This window comes from Quercus suber, unplaced genomic scaffold (genome assembly GCF_002906115.3).
Source record: "Quercus suber isolate HL8 unplaced genomic scaffold, Cork oak 2.0 scaffold_36, whole genome shotgun sequence".
Classification (NCBI taxonomy): Eukaryota; Viridiplantae; Streptophyta; class Magnoliopsida; order Fagales; family Fagaceae; genus Quercus; species Quercus suber.
Window position 1 is genome coordinate 1,157,460 of NW_027069501.1, and position 21,762 is coordinate 1,179,221.

At 37.7% G+C, this 21,762-nt stretch overlaps 3 protein-coding genes and 1 long non-coding RNA gene across 7 annotated transcripts in view; 2 read left to right on the forward strand and 2 right to left on the reverse strand.

Moving 5' to 3' along the window:
* Window positions 1-853, reverse strand: part of LOC112003846 (UPF0481 protein At3g47200-like) — a 972-nt gene extending 119 nt beyond the window's left edge. Inside the window, exon 1 of the mRNA XM_065770835.1 lies at window positions 1-853. This exon is cut by the window's left edge and continues 119 nt beyond it. Within this exon, the coding sequence (XP_065626907.1) occupies window positions 1-853 (853 nt within the window).
* A 1,635-nt stretch (window positions 854-2,488) lies between these two features.
* On the forward strand, window positions 2,489-3,472 carry LOC136066488 (uncharacterized). Its single transcript, XR_010627977.1, has 2 exons — window positions 2,489-3,198; window positions 3,289-3,472. It is a non-coding gene; the product is annotated as an uncharacterized LOC136066488 (long non-coding RNA).
* Window positions 3,473-6,101: 2,629 nt separating this feature from the next.
* LOC136066474 (uncharacterized) lies at window positions 6,102-7,809 on the forward strand. The gene is made up of 3 exons (XM_065770836.1): window positions 6,102-6,310; window positions 6,906-7,152; window positions 7,207-7,809. The coding sequence occupies exons 1-3, from the start codon at window positions 6,102-6,104 to the stop codon at window positions 7,807-7,809; spliced, it is 1,059 nt and encodes a 352-aa protein (XP_065626908.1).
* Window positions 7,810-11,555: 3,746 nt separating this feature from the next.
* LOC112035804 (pre-rRNA-processing protein las1) lies at window positions 11,556-19,473 on the reverse strand. 4 transcript variants are annotated; one of them, XR_010627963.1, is made up of 7 exons: window positions 19,358-19,469; window positions 19,128-19,248; window positions 18,814-18,869; window positions 15,844-16,018; window positions 14,236-14,319; window positions 11,888-12,358; window positions 11,556-11,794 (listed from the first exon to the last, which is right to left on the reverse strand). XR_010627963.1 is itself a non-coding variant. In XM_065770797.1 (6 exons), exons 2-6 carry the CDS (start codon window positions 19,147-19,149, stop codon window positions 12,300-12,302), a joined length of 396 nt encoding a protein of 131 aa, XP_065626869.1. In that variant the 5' UTR covers window positions 19,150-19,234; window positions 19,358-19,473; the 3' UTR covers window positions 11,556-12,299. The 4 variants fall into 4 exon arrangements, 3 of the variants coding, with proteins under 3 accessions (XP_065626869.1, XP_065626870.1, XP_065626868.1); XM_065770797.1 differs by having other exon boundaries at window positions 11,556-12,358; window positions 19,128-19,234; window positions 19,358-19,473; XM_065770798.1 differs by having other exon boundaries at window positions 11,556-12,358; window positions 14,236-14,312; window positions 19,358-19,470.
* Between the last annotated feature and the right edge of the window lie 2,289 nt (window positions 19,474-21,762).

Consider the following 21,762-nt stretch of genomic DNA (forward strand, 5'->3'; position numbering starts at 1 on the left):
CAATGTTTTTCTTATCACAAAGTAAATCCACATCACGTGTAGTATTAATAAGGAAATCCAATATGAAATAGTAATCTGTAATGTATTCTTCTTCAAAAAAATGACATTGCTCAAATGCCACAATGTTTCGAGTAACAGTTTCTGTCCTACCTGATAAATATATGCATGGGATTTCCAACACTCCGTTTGTGAATTCTAATTCAAGTAAGGAGTTGCCTGAACTAACCTTGAACTTTACTCCTGCTTCATGCAGCTGGGTGGCGGAGTACAAATGTTTAATCAATTCATCCTTGCGTTCCCTTTGTGGCCGTGGGGGTGGAGGTTGCTGAAAGATTCTGAGTAAATCGGTTAAGTGTTTTATTTTCATATTGGGAATGGGTTCAAATTTCTGAATGTTGAATTCCACAAAGAATTTAAAAGTAAGCACAATTAAAGAAGGGGAGTTTGGGAGGAAGGGAAATGCAAGGTCAAATAGCTCCTCAATAATAAAGAATGGAATTTGATTTTCCAGTAAAATAAAGTCTTTCATCAAAGAAGCGTGTAACCATGGTGAAAGGTCACTTGACCAAGCTGACTCAGCATATTTCCAAAACATTTCAAGAATGAAGCTCACATCCAGCAAGATCATTTTCACAAAATCATTACTGTTAAGCTGAATGATCTCTCCATAGTAACCGCGAGTCCTTCCCTCCAACTGCTTTATAGTACTTACTAAATCCTCCAAGTTTAGCCCAACCCTTTCCAGGAAACTATTGAGGCATCTTACTTTTTTCTTTTCCATGGTTTGCAATCTTCTGTTGCCTTGGTGAAAAGGACCAATTGAAACAACCTTAGGAGTGTAAGATGATGTCATATTGTCATTATTGAGTTAACAATAGAATACTAGTTGATTAATCCATCTATGCACGTGCTTCTTATAGTTTTTTTTTTTCAAAATAATTTATGGAAAATTTTCTATGTGGACTATGTGCCCGTTTGTTTGGGCGTTTTGAGCCCAAAAAGTCACGTTTTGCAAAAAGCTAAAGATTATTTGCATTTGGTTCAGCCCAAAACACAACTTTTTGGAAAAAGTTGCGTTTTGGGCCAAGGCACAATAACGCAGAGGGAACGCGCAAGGTTATGGAGCTAAGGAGGTCCATAAACAAAAAGCTGAATGCGCGTTCTGTGATGTATCCGTTGGCTCTTCCACAAATTACCAAATTACCCTGAAGGTCCATAAACATCAGTTCTCACGTTGTCCCTCCCTCTCTGCTCTGCCGTAAATTCCTCTCATCTCATCTCTCTGCTCTGTCGTAAAGCCCTGAAGCTCACTCACGCTCATCTCTTCTCTGCTCTGCCCTCTCCGTGGTAAGTCATCCGTGAACCTTCTTCCTCTTCTTCTTCTTTCTTTCGTCTTCTTCAACGCACACAAAATCAACAAAATCAAACCAAACCAAACTCAAAATCAACCCAAAACAAAATCAACTCAAAATCAAACAGAAAATCAACTCAAAATTAAACCATTAACTGAAAATCCATAACCCAAACCCAAAATCAAAATCAAATACAAACCCAATATTTCAATCATCTTCATCTTCATCATCATCATCATCATCTTCTCTCTTCCTCTCGGCTTTCGAATTGTCAAAAAAAAAAAAAAAAAAAAAAAAAAAATTTTTTTTTTTTTTTTTTTTTTTTTTTTTTTTTTTTTTTTTTTTTTTTTCAGATCTTGCATGCTTTGTTCTTGCTAATGATCTATCTATCCTCTTGCCGGGTACTGAAATTTTTTTTAGCTAGATGCTTTGTAATTTTTTTTAGCTACATGCTTTGTACTGAGGAAATCTGTTAAATTAGACACACTTTTTGGGAAGCTGAAACAGATAAAAAAAGAATGTATTTTTAAAGTATTGGGGTGCTTCAAATTTTTTGTTTTTAGTTGTGTTTGATTTGTTTTCTCGGCAACCCAGAAGAGAGTTATTGTTATAGATTAATGGGTATTGTTCCTTTACTTGTTTAGTTATTTGTTTTTGTTGATTGGAATTTATAGTGGTTTGAATCTTGCTATGAATGGTTTGTAGACTTGTAGCTCATAATTCTAATAGTGACAGTGACAAAAGTTTGGGTTTGGGTTCTGAAAATCAGAGGAGAAAAAAGGTAACGAGGAATGTTGTGTTCGATTTACCATATAAACTTTTAAATATGAGGATTATTGTTGATGGCAAAGCTAAGTATTGATGTGGGGGTCTCTGTTGATGTAAAAACATGGTGATAAATGCTTTATTACTTTATGTTCCTTAATGAATAGTTTACATATGATATAATTTTGTTCTATCACAAATGAAATTTAATTACTGAGATTAAGAAATGAGAAGTGCGTGTGGTGCTAATGAGAAGTGCGTGTGTTGCTGCATGGTGAGGTGTTACAGGGTGTGCGTGGGTTGCTGATGTGGGGTGCGTTTGCAGCTGATGGGGCGGGGTGTTGCAGACGCACCCCACATCAGCAGCCCATGCACACCCCATCAGCACCCCACACAAGTTTTTGTGTTTTAATGTTGATTATTAGTTATTTAATTATTTTTGTTTTTAAGGTTGTGGTTGAAAGTCTTTTGCTTGATATGAATTTTCAAGTTTTAGTTATGTTATGGGGTTATATTTATTTTTATGTTTTCTAGTACTGAGTGGTAGCTTGATTTTTTTGGGTTGGTTTTTGTGGTTTTTGTTGATTATTAGTTATGTGATTTTCTGGGTTTTGAATGCTTTGGTGTAAGAATCTATTGCTTAGTTTAAGAATTGAGGTTTAAGTTGTACATTTTCAATTGGTGTGTCAAAGTTGATCCATTTATTGTGTTTTATGGTTGCTTAACTCTATAGATGGGTAAAAACACCACTTCCAACTCTGAGGCAAACAAAACAAGAGCATTATGGGGAGATCCAAGTTGGACAACTACTTTTTGTAACCTTTGTGTGGAAGAGATTGAAGCTGGGAATAAAGGATTCTTTGCTGCCTTAAGTGCCAAAGGTTGGAGCAATTTGGTAATCAAATTCTGTGATGAGACCGGTCTAAACTATGATAAGGAACAATTAAAATGTAGGTGGGATGTATTAAAAGCATATTGGAGAGTGTGGGAAAAATTGAAGGGTCTTGACACAAATTTAGGTTGGGATGCAGTGAAGGGAACAATTGATGCTAGTGATGATTGGTGGGATATGAAGTTGAAGGTGAGTTGAGCATTTTATTAATGTGTAGTTAGTTTGAAATAATTATGTATATTATTGTAATATGAGTGAAATGACAATTACATTTTGTAGGAAGTACCCAAAACTTCAAAATTTCGACATAAAGGTCCACAGAATCTACAACAACTTGAAAGAATGTTTAGGGATGTTACAGCAACTGGAGCAGAATTCATGTAGTACAATTTTTTACATTTTTATGTAGTACAATTTAAACTTGGATTATTGGTATGTATTTTATCATCTTTTTACATTTTCATTTTGTGCTTCATGATGATGAAAATTATTTAGATTTAATTAATATTAAAAAAAAAAAAAAAAAAGGTATGAAACAAACTCTCTTATATATACATTATTCTTTTTGGTAATTTATCCCTCAAACTGCCACTTTTATAAATGCTAGCCAAACACTCAGCTTTTTCAAAAAGCATTTTTTAACAGTTTTTGCCAAACATTCAGTTTTTTGAAAATGCACTTTTTCATTATACACTTTTACAAAAAGCTAAACCAAACTCACCCAAAATGATAAGGCAAAATCTAAAATTTATTGTTTTATTATTATTTAAAAAATAAATAAATAAAATGCTAAAGTTTGAATTTTGAAATGACACTCGCGTGGGTTGTCCCACATCAGGTACATTACACACAAAACTAAAAGCCAAGAATGAAAAAAAAGCCAAAAAGACATTTGAAGTAGCAAAGGAAAGAAAGACTATTAGGATCTGTTTGGATACAATTTATTTTTGCTGAAACTGAAAATTAAAAACTGAAAACTGAAAATACTGTAACAAAATAATTTTTCAATGTATGAATAGTATCGTAGGACCTATTTTTAATATTTTTAAATGCGTGAATAGTATATGAACAGTGCATGAACAGTGTTTTTTGTCCCTTGCACAGTAAATTCATGTGATGTTACTGTTCACGCACTGGAAAAAAAAAAAAGTCTGAAAACGTAAACGTGGGTTTAGGAACGCTGTATCCAAACCCACACTAGATCTGAAAAGTGAAACTTAGAGTTTGTTTGGTTATGTTGTTTAAACAACAGTTTTTGTTGTTTAAACAGTATAACTCGTATTTTTATAATAATTTTTCATCCACACGTATTTTAACAACACTTAAGCAATATTATCAGAACAATATTATCAAACGGGCCGTGGCCACAACTACAATGGAAACGCATTGAAGATGACAACGCGAGCAGGAGCTTGTAAGTTACAGAGAGAGATTATTAGATCTGAAAAGTGAAACTTTTTTTTTTTTTTTTAGTCATTAATATTTTCGGCCAAAATTCGATATGTATCCTGGTATGATCGAAATAACCTGGAATGGACCGGTATTTAAATTGGTACGAAATGAAGGTGTTTTTGTACCGTCTTAAGTGCCGGCACAAAAAATTTCAGCCGTATCCGCTGGTACATTATGAAATTCCTCCCTTGAACGAGACACCTAATGAGACAAGTATCCCTCATCCCACTAAAAGAAGAGAGCTCCACCATTATAAATAAAGTCTTACCCCCAAGCAAAGGGGTTCAGAAAATTATTAAGATAAGTCTTAAGAGAAAACTTATTAGTGATCTTGTATTAATTTGAGGAGCCTTATATCCTCAGATTCTCTAACTTGTGCTTTGTTTTGTTAATATACACTTCTTTATTTTTCCAATTTATGTTTTCTTGATTTATTTCTTTGGTTCTACCATGGTAAACTAACTTCCCCCTTCCAAACAAATTAATTGTGTAAGTTGAAAGCCTTCGAGGTCCACCTCGGAGGATTTGACATACACACAATAGTAATATAATTGGATTTGCCATCTGGTCTATAAAATTCTTATATTTAATATATTTTGAAAACTAAAACAAAGTTCCAAAAATATAAAATTTTATTGATAAATCCATTTGATCTTTGATGTTTGGCAAACATTATGGATATTAGAAAATTAGACATTCATACCAGCTCATGCAAAAAATTTCGTCTATTACCATATTGTAACTTTTGCAAATACTCTTATACCATATATGATATATCTAGTTAATTTTTTTTTTTTTTTGTCAATACAAGATAGAAATACTCTTATGTGTGTGAAGCTCTCTCCTGGCAAACATTTTGGATATTAGAAAATTAGATATTCACATCAACTCATGCAAAAAATTTCATCTATTTTAGCATAAGAACCTACTTTTTTTTTTTTTTTTTTTTTTAACATACTAACTGTACGACACCCTGTACCTGAGCCCATTTGGGCCTGGGACTCTGATATGAAGACACAACCCATAAACCTGATCTCTTTCTACCCAGAAGCCCATCCCGAGCCCACACAAGCTACGGGCCCAAGTTTTGCCACTTCATCCTTGCTCGGCAATACTTTCCCGAGCAGTGAAGAGGGAATGACGTTCAAACACGCCGTCCCTTACATGTTCGGCAATGCCTTAGGGAATGTCGCCGCTGAGAATATTTGCAAGAGTGGAAACCAAGTTCCAAGGCCGCTCACGCCACATTCCACTCCCACCTAACCACCCACCTATGATCAATAATATTGGACCTCTCATTGCACTAACCATGGAAATAATCATAGCATTTCCACTAACTTAGAGCTATAAATATGAGAAGTTAAGGGAGTAAAAGGGGTTGTTGAAGGGTTCAAGAAGAAACACACAGAGAGAGAGAGAGAGAGAGAGAGAGCTTCACTGAGTTTCTGTGCCTAGAACCCTACCCATAGTAGGAAATCCAAAATTCATGTTACAAATATATTGTGAGCCTAAGAGTGAATTGGGCCTTTAAGTTCACTTTGGGTGCGCACAATTGGCGCCGTCTGTGGGAATCTCCTACAAGGCAGTGGTTCAACTGAGACTCACGCACGGGAAAATGTCTGGGAGACGTTCTGGGAGTGATGTTGAAAGTGGTTCAACGGGATCTTCTTGAGGATCCTTCTGGCGAGAACGGAGGCAAAAGAGGCGCGAAGACAGGGAACCTGAACGAGAGGAAGAACAGTCTCGCCTTGGAAAGGGGTCGTACCAAACACAACGAACGGTCTCCAGTGCTCCAAGGCACAGGCAATTTAACAAAAGGGATGAAGAGCTTGAATGGTTGCGCAGGTTGGTGAGGGATCTGGAGTTAGAAGTAGAGAACAGGCACCATAGAAGGGACCGAGGCAACCGAGAAAGAAGGTCTAATGCCGGGGGGGATTGTCATGAGGAAGGGTCCAATCAGTCTCAGTCCCACCACCGTCGAGAACGTTCACATTCACAGGACTTCCATCGACGCCAAGATCGGTCATATTCGCAGGAATCTCTCCATCGCCGGGACCATTTGCGTTTGAGGGAATATGCAAACCGGGGTTTGTATTCGCCTGAAGATCAGCGGCCCCACAATGCCACAATGGATGCAATGAGTCGTGCCCTACGCGAAGCTGCTTGGTCACCCCTCTCAGGTGATATTGAAATAGCCTAAATGCCAAACAGGTTCGCTCGCCTACCATTCAACATCTATGACGGGAAAACGGATCTGGTTGACCACGTCAGCCATTATATCCACATGATGTCTCTACATTCTCACAACGATGCACTGATGTGCAAGGTATTTCCCTCAAGCCTTGGCCCGACTGCTCTGAGGAGGTTTAATAGGTTGCGTAAGGGTTCTATCCACAAGTTTGTGAGTTGATCCAAGAGTTTGGTGTTCGGTTTGTAACTTGTAGCCAGGTGCCACAACTGGTGGATGCTCTACTGTCCATGAAGATGAAAGTCGGGGAGACCCTTCGAAACTATGCCAGTCGATATTGGGAACTTTACAACAAGATAGGAGGAGGCAACGAGAAGATCGCAGCAAGCACCTTAAGAATGGGGTTACCTGAGGATTTCGAACTACGGGAGTCGCTGACGAAGAAGTCTCCCAAGGACATGAGGCAGCTTATGAGGCGCATAGAGGAATATAAGCGTCTAGAGGTTGATCGGTTGCAGAGTAAGGGAAAAGCGCTACTGATAAATCGTCCTTGACAGGGTGGTTTCCAGCCGAGGAATCGGAAGGATTTGAAGGTACAAGAGCCGGAGTGGCAGCTGCGGGAAGTGAACGTGGCATTTAAGGAGCCCGTACACAGAATTATAGACAGAATTAAAAACGAGCTGTACTTCAGGTGGCCGAACAAGATGGGGGGTGATCCTTCTCAGAGAAATCAGAATATGTACTGCACCTATCACAAAGATAAAGGGCATACCACCGAGCAATGCCGAGTATTGAAACACCATTTAGAGCAGTTGGTGAAAGCAGGACATTTAAAGGAGTTCGTTGTGAATCTCGGCGATTGGGGTACAGGGCAAGGTGTTCAGCAAAGGGGAAATCCTTTCCCACCATCACTAGGAGTGATTGAAGTGATCCATGCCGCCCCAAGGAGTACGACCGTGACCGAAAGTGGGGTGCTGACAGTTGTGCCTGTGGAAGATTTCTCGGACAAGAAACCCCCGGAAAAGAAAGCAAAGTCTGTCCATGGGGCTCTCGCTTTTGATGATGACGACTTGGAAGGAACAATTCAGCCCTATGACGACGCATTGGTTGTCATAGCCTGGGTAGGTAGTTTCATGGTGAAAAGGGTGATGATAGACTAGGGGAGCAGGGTTGACGTGATGTATCTGGACCTATTCAAAGGGCTCGGGCTAGAGAACCATGACCTATCAAAGTACGACACACCATTGGTCGGATTTAATGGAAGGGTGGTGATCCCCCAAGGACAAATTTCCCTTCCCGTGAACATGGAGGGTAAAGAGGTGGTGGTGACGTTTATAGTGGTCAACGCGTTTTCACCATACACGGCGATTCTCGGTAGGCCATGGATCCATGCAATGGGGGCCATTCCCTCCACCTTACATGTGAAGGTCAAATCCCCCACCAAGAATGGTGTTGCAATAGTGAGGGGGAGCCAGCAAGTAGCCAGACAATGCTTAGTGGCCGCAGTGGTCCAGAGGAATAAGTAGGATAAGCAGAAAGAAGTGATCGAGGAAGCCTCCTCATAGCAATTACAAGGTCCCCGAGCGAGAATAGAGGCTAGTTGCGCCGAGGAGTTAATTAGAATAAGGATACTTCCAGACTCTGACCACTACTTTCAGGTAGGAGCAAGCATGGAAGACAAGGACAAGGTAGAAGCATTGCTATTTTTGATACAGAATGTAGATGTGTTCGCATGGAGCCTGTATGAGGTGCCTGAGGTTGATCCCGAGTTCATTGTTCATAAGCTTAATGTAGACCCATTGTTTCCACTAAAGAAGCAGAAGTCGAGAAGGTTGGCTAGGGGTACACGTGGAGGCGGTAAGGAAGGAGGCTGGGAAGTTAAAGGAAGCTGGGGCGATAAAGGAAATTTTCTTTCCTGAGTGGTTGGCAAATACCGTGGTGGTAAAAAAGAAGAGTGGAAAATGGAGGGTTTGCATAGATTTCAAGGATTTGAACTGAGCATGCCTGAAGGACCCATTCCCTATGCCGAAAATAGATCAATTGGTGGATGCAACCTATGGGCACTCGAGGATGAGTTTTTTGGACGCCTTTTAGGGTTATCATCAAATTGCCTTGGCTGCCGAGGACCAGGAAAAGACGACATTCATCTCTCCGGATGCAAATTATCATTACACCATGATGCCCTTCGGATTGAAGAATGCTGGGGCAACATATCAACAAATGATGACTAGAATGTTTCGGGACAATATCGGGCGAATTGTTGAGGTGTACATCGACAACATGGTGGTGAAAAACAAGCTGGTAGCACAACATTTAGAGGATCTACGGGGGGTGTTTGAGATCCTTCGGCAGCACAAGCTGCGCCTAAATGCAGACAAGTGTGCCTTCGGAGTGGGGGCTGGGAAGTTTCTGGGTTATTTAATCTCCTACCATGGGATTGAGGTCAACCCCGATCACATCGATGTGGTACAGCGTCTTAAGGCGTCAAACAATCCAAAGGAGGTACAGATCTTGACCGGAATGTTGGTTGCTCTTAACCGGTTCGTTTCTAAATTTGCCGACCACTGCCGTCCATTCTACCAAATGTTGAAGAAATTGAGGGGGTTCCAATGGAATGAGGAGTGTGAGAAGGCTTTCCAAGACTTGAAGCAGTACTTGACACGGGTCCCCATGTTAGCAGACCCAGAGCCCAGGGAGGATTTGTTTATGTATCTCTCAGTCTCTATCCATGCCATGAGTGCTGTGCTTTTAAGGGACCAAGGGGTACAACAGCCCGTGTATTACATCAACAAGACCATGGTCAATGTCGAGACAAGGTACTTGCCCCTGGAGAAGCTGGTACTGGCGTTAGAGCATGCAACGAGGAAGTTGCCCCAATATTTTCAAGCCCATACTATATACATTTTGACCGAGCATCCCCTATGGTCATTATTGAAGAGATCAAATTTGACGGGCTGGATAGCTAAATGGGGGACTCAGCTAGGATCCTTTGATATAAGATACAAGCCAAGGAGTTCGGTGAAAGGCCAAATCCTTGTTGATTTTGTTGTGGAGTTCTCACCAAAGAACAAGGGGGAAATGGTCTGCCATGTAGAGCACTGCCCGTGGAGGGTTTTTGTGGACGGTGCATCCAACGCCGGGGGTGTTGGAACTGGGATTATCATCATTACTCCGTAAGGGGTATGATTGGAGCACTCTTTTAGACTAGGGTTTAGAGCCTTCAACAACGAAGCCGAGTACGAAGCCTTGCTTGTTGGATTGAGAACCATCTTAGGTATGGGGGCTATTGATGTCGAAATATATTTCTAATTTTTGACTGATTGTGAACCAAGTACAAGGTAGTTTTGAGGCCCGTGATCCCTAGATGAAAGCCTATTTACAAATGGTAAAGCAAGTTATGAGCAAGTTTTGTACAACAAGGGTGGCTCAGGTATCCCGGGCACAGAATCGACACGCTGATTCATTGGCTACGTTGGCATTGTCAGTGATCGGGGAGGTGCCTTGACTGATTAGGGTTGAGCTTATTGAAGAACCAAGCATTAATGCAACAACTGGTATCGGTAACGCCGGGGTTAAGACGACCATGATTTCTGATAGGCCACAAACTGAATGACCTATTGTGATTAAACTAATTAATTAATTAGCCAAGTTATTAATTAATCAATTTAACATGCAAATATGTGGAAGCATAAACAAATCACCAAAAACTAGATATGCAACGAAAATTAAAAGACACGGTGATTTGTTTATGAATGAGGAAAACTTTTGCGGCAAAAACCCCACCGGGTGATTTTCAGGTCACCACTCCCGAAACTTCACTATTATCAAATCAAGCGGTTACAAATAAAGGAATCCCAAGTACCTTACCAACCTACAGTTGAACTTTTACCCCAATACCCAATTGGATTTGATCTGTAGTGACAATTCCCCCTTTTGATGCACGGCTCCCAAGTACGTCACTAACCAGTTTGATGCGCAGATCCCTGTACGTGGCTTACTCCTTTGCATGAATCCTAGTACGTGACTAACTCTATAGCAACCCTTTGATTGTTGTAGTTGATTTGCAGCAGCTTCACATAGAAACACCAATAAGATCTTCAATGTTGGTGCAAGAGACTTTGCTTGGTCACAAAACCCAAAGGCGTATAAGAAACGCAGCAAGAACTCTTTCTTCTTTAGGAGGAGGCTAGGGTTTCAAAAAGAAAACCTTATGAAGCTCTCTAGGGTTTGGTTTTTCTTTTTCCCACCTCCTTTAAATAGGAGCTTAATGGGCTCTCCTATTCCAAATAAGTTTACATAAACCTTGGGCTTTCCTAGTCCAATAAGGATTATACAAACCCATAAACAAATAATCTTTTAGAATAAAAACATTATGGCTATAATCTGAAAATCCGTAGGTTCCATCGATCGAGACATCTATCGAGCTTTAATGAATCTCAACAGATCGAGATTCTATCGACAAGGTATCGAGACCTGCAAATGCACTTTTCTTGAGCAGTTCTTGAGTAGTCTTCATGTCTTCAATTTAACCACTTGTAATGATCATCTTGAACCTACTTAAATTTACCCAAATACAAGTAAAATGCGTTTTGTCAAATGATATGCCAATTATATAAAAATATGTCTCCAACAATCTTCCCCTTTGGCAATTCGTGACAAAACTACAAGAGTACATTGAATGTCCTAGAATACATTCTACTCAAGATTACAGAATAAATAAGCCTAGTCTAAAAGATCTGAACTTTGGAAGTTGCTGCAAGAAGAAGGTTCGGAATCTTGACTTGGCTTTAACTTGTCTTTCTTGAAAAGCACTTAAACAAAACACATCAAGGTACCATGTGGAAAATAATGACAAGTTAAATAAACAAGAATCATGTGTATAAAGAGAGAAAAGAAACAACACATGTGAGATAAAGAGTGAAACACATACATCATCATCAAATATAGAAACAACACATGATGTATGTAAATGATTACAAAACCAAAAGATACACAACACAAAATATATGTCAATATCAAAGTGTATCAAACTAACTTTCCCCCTTAGTTAGTTACATCAAAAACATTCTTCCCTTTAACATGAAGTTCTCCCCCTAACACACGCTCTACCACATGCTCTACCACACGCTCTACCACATGCTCTACCTCGAATCCATGGGTGAATTTTTAGGTGCGCACCTAAAAATTCACCCATAGATTCGAGGTAGAGCATGTGGTAGAGCATATTGTGTACTTTACAAATCTGCGTACCATTTGGTGTACAAGGACTTGACTGCTCAAATCAAGGAACTTCATCTTGTGGATGGCAGCGGATCCTTGATGTACATCCATCCGGAGATGATTTGCAGGCTGGTCGCTAGAATTGATGAATTTGTGATGGATCACATCTTTGTTCCAAGGAGCACTCCTGGTACCACTCTTGCCATTGATATGGACAATGACATAGTAAGTTCATTAGTTCTTAAAAGTTGATACTATATTGAATTGTGTGAATGAGTTTTTAATATTAGTTTTTTTTTTTTTTTTTGTGTGTGCGCGCACGCGCGTGCACAGAAGTACACATTTTTAAAGTTTTGAGGGTAATTGCTTTAAGATAATAAAGAGCAACATAATAGCTGGAGTTGAAAGCTGTGTAGGGAGCATTATCGAATCAAAAAGTATATAGCCGAACAAGAACTTTCAAGTTCTTGGTAACCTGTTTCTTAGAACCTGAATCAAAAAGTATATCCATTAGCAAATATGAATACATGTTCAATTTTATATGTGCAAGAAGTGGCACGAGCCACTAGCCATGAGAAAGCACTTAAAATATTTCATTAAGAATTCAGGACCCAATTCAATACCAAGTTAAAGCACCAAAAGTAAAAAAGGGACTGCAAAATCAAAAGTTTTGAACAGAACATTTAGTATTCTAAAAGTTCCCAAAGTGGCACATCTAAACTTGATGTTGCATGAACAATAACAATACCCTAGATCAACAAGAAAACCATGCCTAAGCTATGAAGCCAATTTCCACAGAGGATGTATATATGTGCTTCAATTCGAATATAAATATATATATATATATACATATATAATTCAAGAGTCCTGAGAACTAAGTTCAAAGTGAATTATAGAATATGGTCAAATCCATGAATTAACCTCATTTCAACAAGGCTTGAATAGTTGAATTTCCAAATATAAAATATTCAAGTTCAACTCAATAGAATCAACTTTTTATATGTATAACTTAATACAACCAACTTGTTCCTGATCCCCTAAATAAATTAATAACCACAATTTAGGATTAAAGCAACAGCTTCACTCTATCATTCAACTTAGATCATCCAACCTCAAGGGGTAGCACAATCAGCTGGAGGCCATGCCTCATAAAGTGGAGTTCTGGTTCAAATCTCCCTTTCTCCCTCCCCTTGGGCCAAAGGAAAAACAAAAGGATTTTTAACTTAGATCTATATCAAGTTAAAACTAATGCATTATTATCATACATATCTTACAGAATTTAAAATTCTTTCATATTGTAATACTCCCTCAATTCCAAATGTAAGTCCTATTAAAAAAAATCCAACTTTTTAAGGGAAATCATTTCGTGCTTTGTATTTTACATGATAAGGTATAAATTTCCAAAACTACCGTCATTAATTTATACTCCAGAGAAAGAGTGTATTGGCTTTTTAAATAAAGCAAAGGGCAAGTTAGGAATTGCATTTATTAACTTTTCAAAGATGACTATGTCCAAAATGGAATAGAGGACTAACAATTAGGGACACTGGGAGTATCTGTCATTCGAAACAGTTAGCAATGCATATTTGCAAAGTTTGATTGCCAGATGGCACATTCTTATTCTTTAAATGTCATTGCATCCACGCTCATATGGACAGCTTGTAACTCTACTTATTATATTTGTAAATTTGAACAGTTTGAAATGATCATGTTTAGATTTGTATAGGTTTCCCTTTGGGGAACCATTTGTGCCCACTGAATAACCAAAAAAAAAAAAAAAAAAAACCAATACATCTGAACTGAGGTTTCTGGCAGCTCTTGTAATTAAATTGGGTGGAATCAGACTTAAGATCTAATAACCCGACAGTATAGGTTTTTGGTGTCCAGTTATAATAAGTAACATTAATATTACCTGATCAGAAGGATAATATCAGATGGCTTACTCTTAGTGGTGGTTGTCATGGTGGGTTTTACATGAACACACCCAAAACCAACTAATTGGGAAATCTCTTGAAAACACTCCCAGTCTCTTTGTCTCTCATTTTTCTCTCATTTCAATTCTCTCCCACAACCAACCAGCCAACCCTCATTATCACCTACTCAAGCACTCATCTGATTTCCCATTTGCTCTCCTCTTCTCTGTGCCATTGCTGATCTCTCACATACCTAGCCTTCATTGGCTCCCACATCCAAATTTCCTAAATCACCATTCTCTCTAACATCACATGTTCCGTACCTATCTAATAAGGACAAGAACTCACCACCAAAACTAAATTTTAAACGATGCATTGCAAACAGAGTACAATGAAAATTTCCACCATATTCAATGTTCTCGGAAATAAAAACTATCTTCTAATTGACATTACCTCCATATTTTGATGATTGGTGCTTGCCAGCCACAAGCGAGAAAAACTTATTACACCCACAGAGCAATTCAGAATGTCTGCTACCTATGAAAGAGTGAAATCCAATGGAATCAACTTATTCTGGAGCAATAGTAAGTGTTGTAAGTTATATAAGAAAAATGTGTTCAATACACATGTAATATCAATCCACAAGGCCAATGCCTCTTTAGCAATGGCTTAGCAATTCATAAGTGATATTTTAGCACCCCAAAAAAAGCACAGAATCCATGGTTTCCTCCTTAATTTAATGCTCAGAGATACTCCTCACTTTCCCATGCAATTATAAAACACTATAAAAAAGTTGTATCCAGTGTACAAAACTCCCACTTTTGTGAGGTTACTTATACTGTAATGACAATTTGGGTTACTTACATTTTGGGCATTTAGTTACTCTTTGATCAATTATTGGAATGTTAATATGACAACAAATTGTAAACATTGCTTATGGGAAACTCCCACTTTTGTGAGGTTACTTATATTGTAATGACAGTTTGGGTTAGTTATATTTTGGGCATTTAGTCACACTCTGATCAATTATTGGAATGTTAATATGACAACAAACTATAACCAGTGTTTATGGGATACTAACTCTCAACAATGGAATAGAGCATAACTAAATTTCCAAATTATAAATAACCAAAATTTTCATTCCAATATTTCAACATTAAGCACGCGTTTGGATGACCTTTAGTTGATTTGCTTATTTGTTAAAAGTTGGTTAAGTATAGTTATACCAAAAATGAGGTTTTAAAAAAGTTGTACATAAACAAATAAGCTAAAAAACTTATTAAAAAAAAAAGTTGCATCCAAACGCATCAACATTTCATCTAACATAAAAATATAAGTTGCATCCAAACGCATCAACATTTCATCATACTTAAAAAATTATATAATTAAATAAACCTCACAACTACATTGTGAAATAATCTCAAAATTATCAAGTTTACAATCCCAAAATCATAATTGAACATTCAATTTTAGTTTCTCTAACATAATTTAGTCTCCACTTGTATAACTCATAATCACCAACTAAATCCCTTAAGAAAGTCCAAAATGGTAATCTAAAATGGTGGAGGGAGTTGATGAGTTCAAACACTCAGTAAGCAACAACATCACATGAAATTTTCAAAGGGATTTGGTTATGCAAGAACATATTTGTGTACAGACAGAGTGCTAAGGCTATTTATATATGGGGCATGGATAAGGCATCACTTGCTTATAAATAAATAAATAAATAAATATGTACACGTGTGTGTGTGTGTGTTCAGGCATTATCTTTTAAATGGGACCAGAGTTTTTCAACCATCATATATTCATATTTTAGTTATTTGACAAAGACACATAAAAAAAAATTATTTGACTACAAAAATAAATTCATAAGAATGTGAGATCGCACAAGCCATGCAAAGTTCCAAGTGCCATAGATGCATCAGCATATTACAATCCTTCATGCAAAATCCTTGGGGTAACATCTACTAATTTATCAAACATATATCAAAAAGGTTTAGTGACAGGCTTCTAATCACAACATAGCAAAAGGAAAAGAAGAAAAGGGAGTTTAACACTCACGTTTTCCCTTGACTACTGAAGGATCTGGTAGGGGACTTTGATCAACTTGCAGACAGGAAGCCAATTCATGAACTTTAAATTTAATTTCTTTTCTGATGCTAGCAGTACTGCCACCTTGAAATGGAATCGCCTTCTTCTGAGGCTCCCAATAATAGGATATCAACCAGTCAAGTGCCTTAAATCACCAACATAATATTGTTTAGATTCCCATGACGTAAAATGAATCTTTGTCATTGTTTTTAGCATATGGCTTGCAGCAGAGAACTATAATTTATAAATATAACAAAACTGACACATAAGATCAGGGTCTAGGTCATACACTGTTTAAAACAAGTTATATAAGGGCAAAATCAAATATTTTTCTACCATTAATCAATGGAAACTTCATAATCTTCTTTTTCATTATCTTCATTTCTGTCTTTCTTTTTGTTATTGGCATAAAGTCCACAACAAGGCTGGGTTGAGATTTCACTGATATCCCATACTTCAGCTTCAAAGTGGACAACAAGAAGAATTTTATAGATGATCAATCTCAAATGAAAACTTAGTAGATACATGTATATATTTGTGTATGGGTGAATTAGAAAGCAGGTGTAACAAACAGAGGCTTCCGTTTCTTTATTGTACCTGACCTTGTAAATGGAGAAGGCCTCTGTTTCTTTTCCTTATTCAGTTTCTTTGGGGAGTATTATCTCTGTTGCAGAACAGCCTCAATGACTTCATTTAATCAGATTGCAAATATCTTTGGGAATCTTTACTGATGCAGGGAACCAAGATTTTATGTTTTAATTTGCAATTAATATTGTTTTTGAATTTGAATTTTGAATTTGGTTATTAATGTTGAGGCTTTTTAGGGATTTAAATTAGATGTTTTCCATATTGGTGTAATCTCCTAAACCCTACTTAACTAGTACTCCTGTAATGGTGAAAGAGAGAGGAATTTGAATAAGAATATGATTATTATGAGTGGAAAAATGTCTCCTCCTTTGTCCCCTTTGTTTGGTGGTGATGCCAAACGCCCTTAGGTGGTGATGCCTAGGGTTTGCAGGCAGGTTCTAGGTGGTCAAGCCTAGGATTTGTTCTGTTGTTCCTTTTGTTCCTCTTTTATTTCCTATTTCCTATCTGTTCTGCATCATATATTGGTATGACCATTGGTGGGGAGACAAGGCTTTCAAGAATTGAAACGTGGAACGTTTACTAATTGCAGGGAACTAAAGGAACATAGAGGTAAAGGTGGCTGATTATTTGGATGTGTCAACTGGGTGTATTCACTGGAACTGGAAGCCCCAATTCATTTAGGTGATTGAGGGTTAGAAATTAGAATCCATGGACACTTTCTTGAAGGATTTGTATGCTTTTAAGGTACATCAATTTCAGGAGGATATGATGATTTGGACTCTTTGCAAGGCTCAGGGCTTCAAAGTCAGTACCTATTATAAAGCTTTGAGATTTTTTTTTAGAATGGGGGATCAGCATTTCCCTTGAAGAACTGTTTGGTGCATCAAAGATCCTCGTGTCAGTTTTTTAATGTGGACTACAGTGAAGGGAAAAATCTTAACAACAGACAATTTGAGAAAAAGAGATATTATCATTCCAGATTGAAGTTGCACGTGCAAGTCTGATTGGAAAATATAGGCCACCTATTCCAACATTGTAGTGTAGCTATAGAGTTGTGGGATTTTATATTGTGCCTTGTAGGAATGAGTTGGGTGATGCCTAGGAGAGTGTTAGATCTACTATCCAGCTGGGCAGGTTTATGTGTTAAAAAGGCACAGTTGAAAATCTGAGGAGCTATTCCCTCTTGTTTGATGTCAAAGACAAAGAAAGTTCAACAGTCCATCTTAAGTCGGAGATGGTGAGAACTTTACCCAAGTGGGAACAAGCTACTTCAGCTTTTTTTGCCTTTAATTTGGATCTTCTGTCTTTTTTGGACAGCTTGTATCTTGGTTGAAATTCCTGGATTCTTTTTTCTTTATTTTTCCTTTAGGTTGCATTTGGATACTTGAATTTGAATTTGAATTTGAATTTCAAAGTGATGGATTTGAAATGTTTTAATTCCAAATTCATAAATATTTAAGTATGTCATAAGGATTTCTAAAATTCTATGGGTTTAGAAGTTACTTCAAATTCAAGGATTTTAAAGTTTAAAATCCTTGGCAGATTTGTCAAATCCAAATCCTTGACCCATTGTAAACTATCCAAACAAGGTATTTGGATTTTAATCACCCAAATCCAAATCCGTGTGCCCAAATCTAGCCATCCAAACACACCATTAGAGTGTCCCATAGTATACTTCCTGTGTATTTGGGACTTGCCCCATTTCGGCATTTTCTTTATTGATAAAATCTTTCTTTTACAAATTTTAAATTAAAAAAACCATATAGCGCTTCTCAAAAAAAAAAAAAAAAAAAACATATAGTGTGATTTTCTATTCTAACCAGTTTCAGACTTTAATCTGGCATAAAGTAAATGAAGTTCTAGTCGCAAGTCTCAAAATGTTATGTAAAACTGGCAGCTTCCAAAACCAGTCTATGTTTTCACTAACCTTGTTACAATAGGAGATAGAACCAGGAATATTTTCATTTTATTACTTGTTAGTGATGAAAACTTTCATGATATTAGTATCGGTAGAAAGTTACATAATGGGAAACTTGTACAACAGAAATTGAGTAATGCTTTGCCTCACTTCCATTTTTTAGAACAAGCCTTCTTAATAATGCAAAAAGAAGCCACTTTTAAAATTTTATTGGATTGCTGACATCTAAACTAAAATACCTTTTCCTGCACAAAATCCAATCAATCATTGTGTTACCTACATTTAAAGTTATAGCCTTGTCAAAAAACAAGCAAATCCAGGGAAGACAGTAGCTCTCTCAAGTACAAATGCTAATTACTAGAGTAATAATAAGAAGATTCAGAAGAAAGAGATGGCTCAAACAAATGAACAGAAACATCAAGAATGAAACACACCTTAAGTGAGGCACTACGTACTATCTGAAGAGCAGGAAGTTCACGGTGAGATCCCTCTACAATTATAGCAATTAAAAAAAAAATCTCAATACAAGTGCCAAGAATTATTAGAAAAAAAATTGACATGGAAATTTATAGCCTTATAGGCCTCACAGTCTGGTGCATCACATTGTGTCCCTAGCTTTGAGTTTTCTGTCCCATATAATTAGGGTGGGGATGGGTGGGTAGCATACACAGTGGACTAATCTGAGGGCTTAACCATCACAAAAAATAAAATAAAAAAGGAAAATTTTTAAATAGTTGAAGTTGCTTACCATGATGAATATCAATCAGCATACGTGGAATGCCAATTGTATCAGCAGCCACAGCAAGAGAAACCTCCGTTTTCTTTCGTGTCTTCTCCACAACACCATTCACAAGCCTTCAAAAACAAGCCTAAAATGTGAACATATTGTTGAGATTGTCCCCACAAAAAACAAGCATGTAAGCTTCCACTCAAACAAATAATTCAAAATCAATCAAAACTGTGATGTAAAAAGGTTACCTAAAGTGAGGGTCCTTTTGCTGAATTTCAATAATTTAAGCTGTGACTTCAATTGCCACTGGAAGACATCCTCTACTACGCCGTGCCGATATCTGAAACCCCCAAAAATAAAGATATGCTCAAAAACAATGATAACAAAATCATAGCATTGTAGGTTGAACCGACACGCCATTTTTGGCGAAGTACCGGTGTCCGACACGTGTCGGACACCGATACCTGTAAGACTCGCCAGACTCCGGTGTCCGAGCGGTGTCTCTTTTTTTTTTTTTTTTTTTTCGCTTCTCCGACACGGCGTGTTTAAAAAAAAAAAAAAAAAAAAAAAAAAAAAAAAAAAAAAAAAAAGAACTCATCAGCCATCAACGACAACAACCAACAGACGGCGCGAGCTCCAAAGCACATCGGTCATTAGTGATTGCGCCTCAAACTCAAGCTCCAGAGCACATCAAGCATCAAAGATTAGAGATTGGTCATGCTTAGGCGTGCTGCCCGACAACACCGCCCCTCAGCTCAGCCTCAAGCCTCCTTGCTCCCTTAACCTCAAGGTATTTCATCTTTTTCTCTCTTTAGTCTCTTACATATACGAGTTAATGGGTTAATGGGTATGAGTCTCTCTCTCTCTCTCTCTCTCTCTCTCTTTGAGACTTTATTTGAGACTTTATCTGATTGCTTAGCTTTACCTTATCACTTTATTAATATTTGCTATGTTTTTGGCTTTATCCATTAGTGTTGGTGACTGTTGGTATTGGTGAGATACAATTAATAGTTTTTTATCATATTGTGATTTGTGATTGTAAATTTATCTGATTGGCTCTTGTGATTGGGGGCCATGGGGCTTGTCTGTTGAGTGGGAGGTAGATGGGGGCATAGGGCTGGGGTGGGATATTTGAATTGGGGGAAGTAAATGCACATGGGGTGTGTGCTAGTGCAACTAATAAACAATAATTTAACTAACCAATAATTAATTGGGGGAAGCATTTAATAAACAATAACTAATAATTTAATTAACCAATACATTGTAAAAGACAAACAAATTAAATTATGTTAGGCTAAACAACAATTAATAATTTTATAATTAATGAAACAACAATATAAAAAAGGTGAAAAGCACATTTTAGTCCTTACATTTTCAGGCGATTCTCATTTTAGTCCCTAAATTTTATTTTTACCGCTTTTAGTCCATATTCTGAAAAACGCCATCTATTTTAGTCCTTCCCGTCAGTGCCCTAACGGCAAAATCCTAGGTGGCAGACGGAGTGCATCGCTGGCACACTAAATGCTGACGTTAGCGTTAAAATAATAATATAATATATTATTTAGCATTTTAAAAATCCCACGTCATTTTTTAAAAACAAAAAATAATTTATGAATTTTAACTAAATGAAAAAAAAAAAAATCAGAAATAAAAACCGAAAATAATATAAATTGAGATCTAGCTTTATTTTGAGGAAGAACATAAACCTACCCATTATTTTGTTTGCAACCAAACACAACATCAGCTGAAAATCTTTATTATCAAAAATATTTCCGAAACCCAAAAAAAAAAAAACTAAAGTTGTTCTTCGTGTTCTTCCTAGACCCAGAAAACTCACAGTTTCAATACCATGGAGAACAACAACCACCTTCCTGATGACCATATCGGCATTTCGCTGGTGCCGGAAGCCAAAGACGACGCGGAGCCAAAACTTGATTCCGCGGCAGAGGAGATCAAGAATGAAGAGTCACAGACTGAAAAATCTGAACCTCATTTTGACCTCGAGAAAGCTTCCGAGGATATCGACAAGTTTCTCTCGTCTCTGACGAGTGACGACGTTTCGGTGGAGGTTCCTAAGTTGGTGGAGAAATACTTGGCTCTCGTGGAGCAGAAAGTTTCCAGCGAAGGAAGAGCCAAGTGGTGCCAGGTTCCCGATGAGGACTCGGCGTTTCTCGAGTCTCTGGATCGGGTTTCCAAGCTGACGAAATCGCTTTGGGAACTGAAACCGGAGGAGGAGAAATCGGAGTCTCGTGGCTCTCTGATCAATCGCATCGGAGGGATTCAACAGCGAGCGATGTCGTATTTGGAAGAGGAGTTTCGGTTTCTCTCGAGGAATCAAAAACAGCCAAGTCCGAATCTGAATCCGCCGAACCGGAGGCTTTCCCCGGATACTCCAATGATGTCGTTTCCGGCCTGAGCAAAATATCGAAGCAAATGATCTCAAGCGGCTACGAATCCGAGTGGTTGCTGTCTCATTTGATTGTTGATTTCATGTTTTTGTTTTTTTGGAGAGAATGTGGAGTTGTTTGTTTTTATGGGTTTTGTGTGTGTGTTTGTTTATGAAGAAAATTTCTGGGTCTAGGAAGAACACGAAGAACACCTTCAATATTTTTTTTTTTTTTAATTTCTGGGTTTCTGATGTCAGGGAAAGAAC

Coding starts and splice junctions, on each gene's coding strand:
- LOC136066474 (XM_065770836.1), top strand. CDS start 6,102: ATGTTGAAAGTGGTTCAACGGGATCTTCTTGAGGATCCTTCTGGCGAG. Junction 6,311..6,905: donor TTGAATGGTTGCGCAGGTTG/GTGAGGGATCTG, acceptor TGTAACTTGTAG/CCAGGTGCCACAACTGGTGG. Junction 7,153..7,206: donor AGGAATATAAGCGTCTAGAG/GTTGATCGGTTG, acceptor CGTCCTTGACAG/GGTGGTTTCCAGCCGAGGAA.
- LOC112035804 (XM_065770797.1), bottom strand. CDS start 19,149: ATGCTGATTGATATTCATCATG. Junction 16,019..18,813: donor TACGTAGTGCCTCACTTAAG/GTGTGTTTCATT, acceptor TGGTGATTTAAG/GCACTTGACTGGTTGATATC. Junction 14,320..15,843: donor TTCAGTAGTCAAGGGAAAAC/GTGAGTGTTAAA, acceptor ACTCTTTCATAG/GTAGCAGACATTCTGAATTG.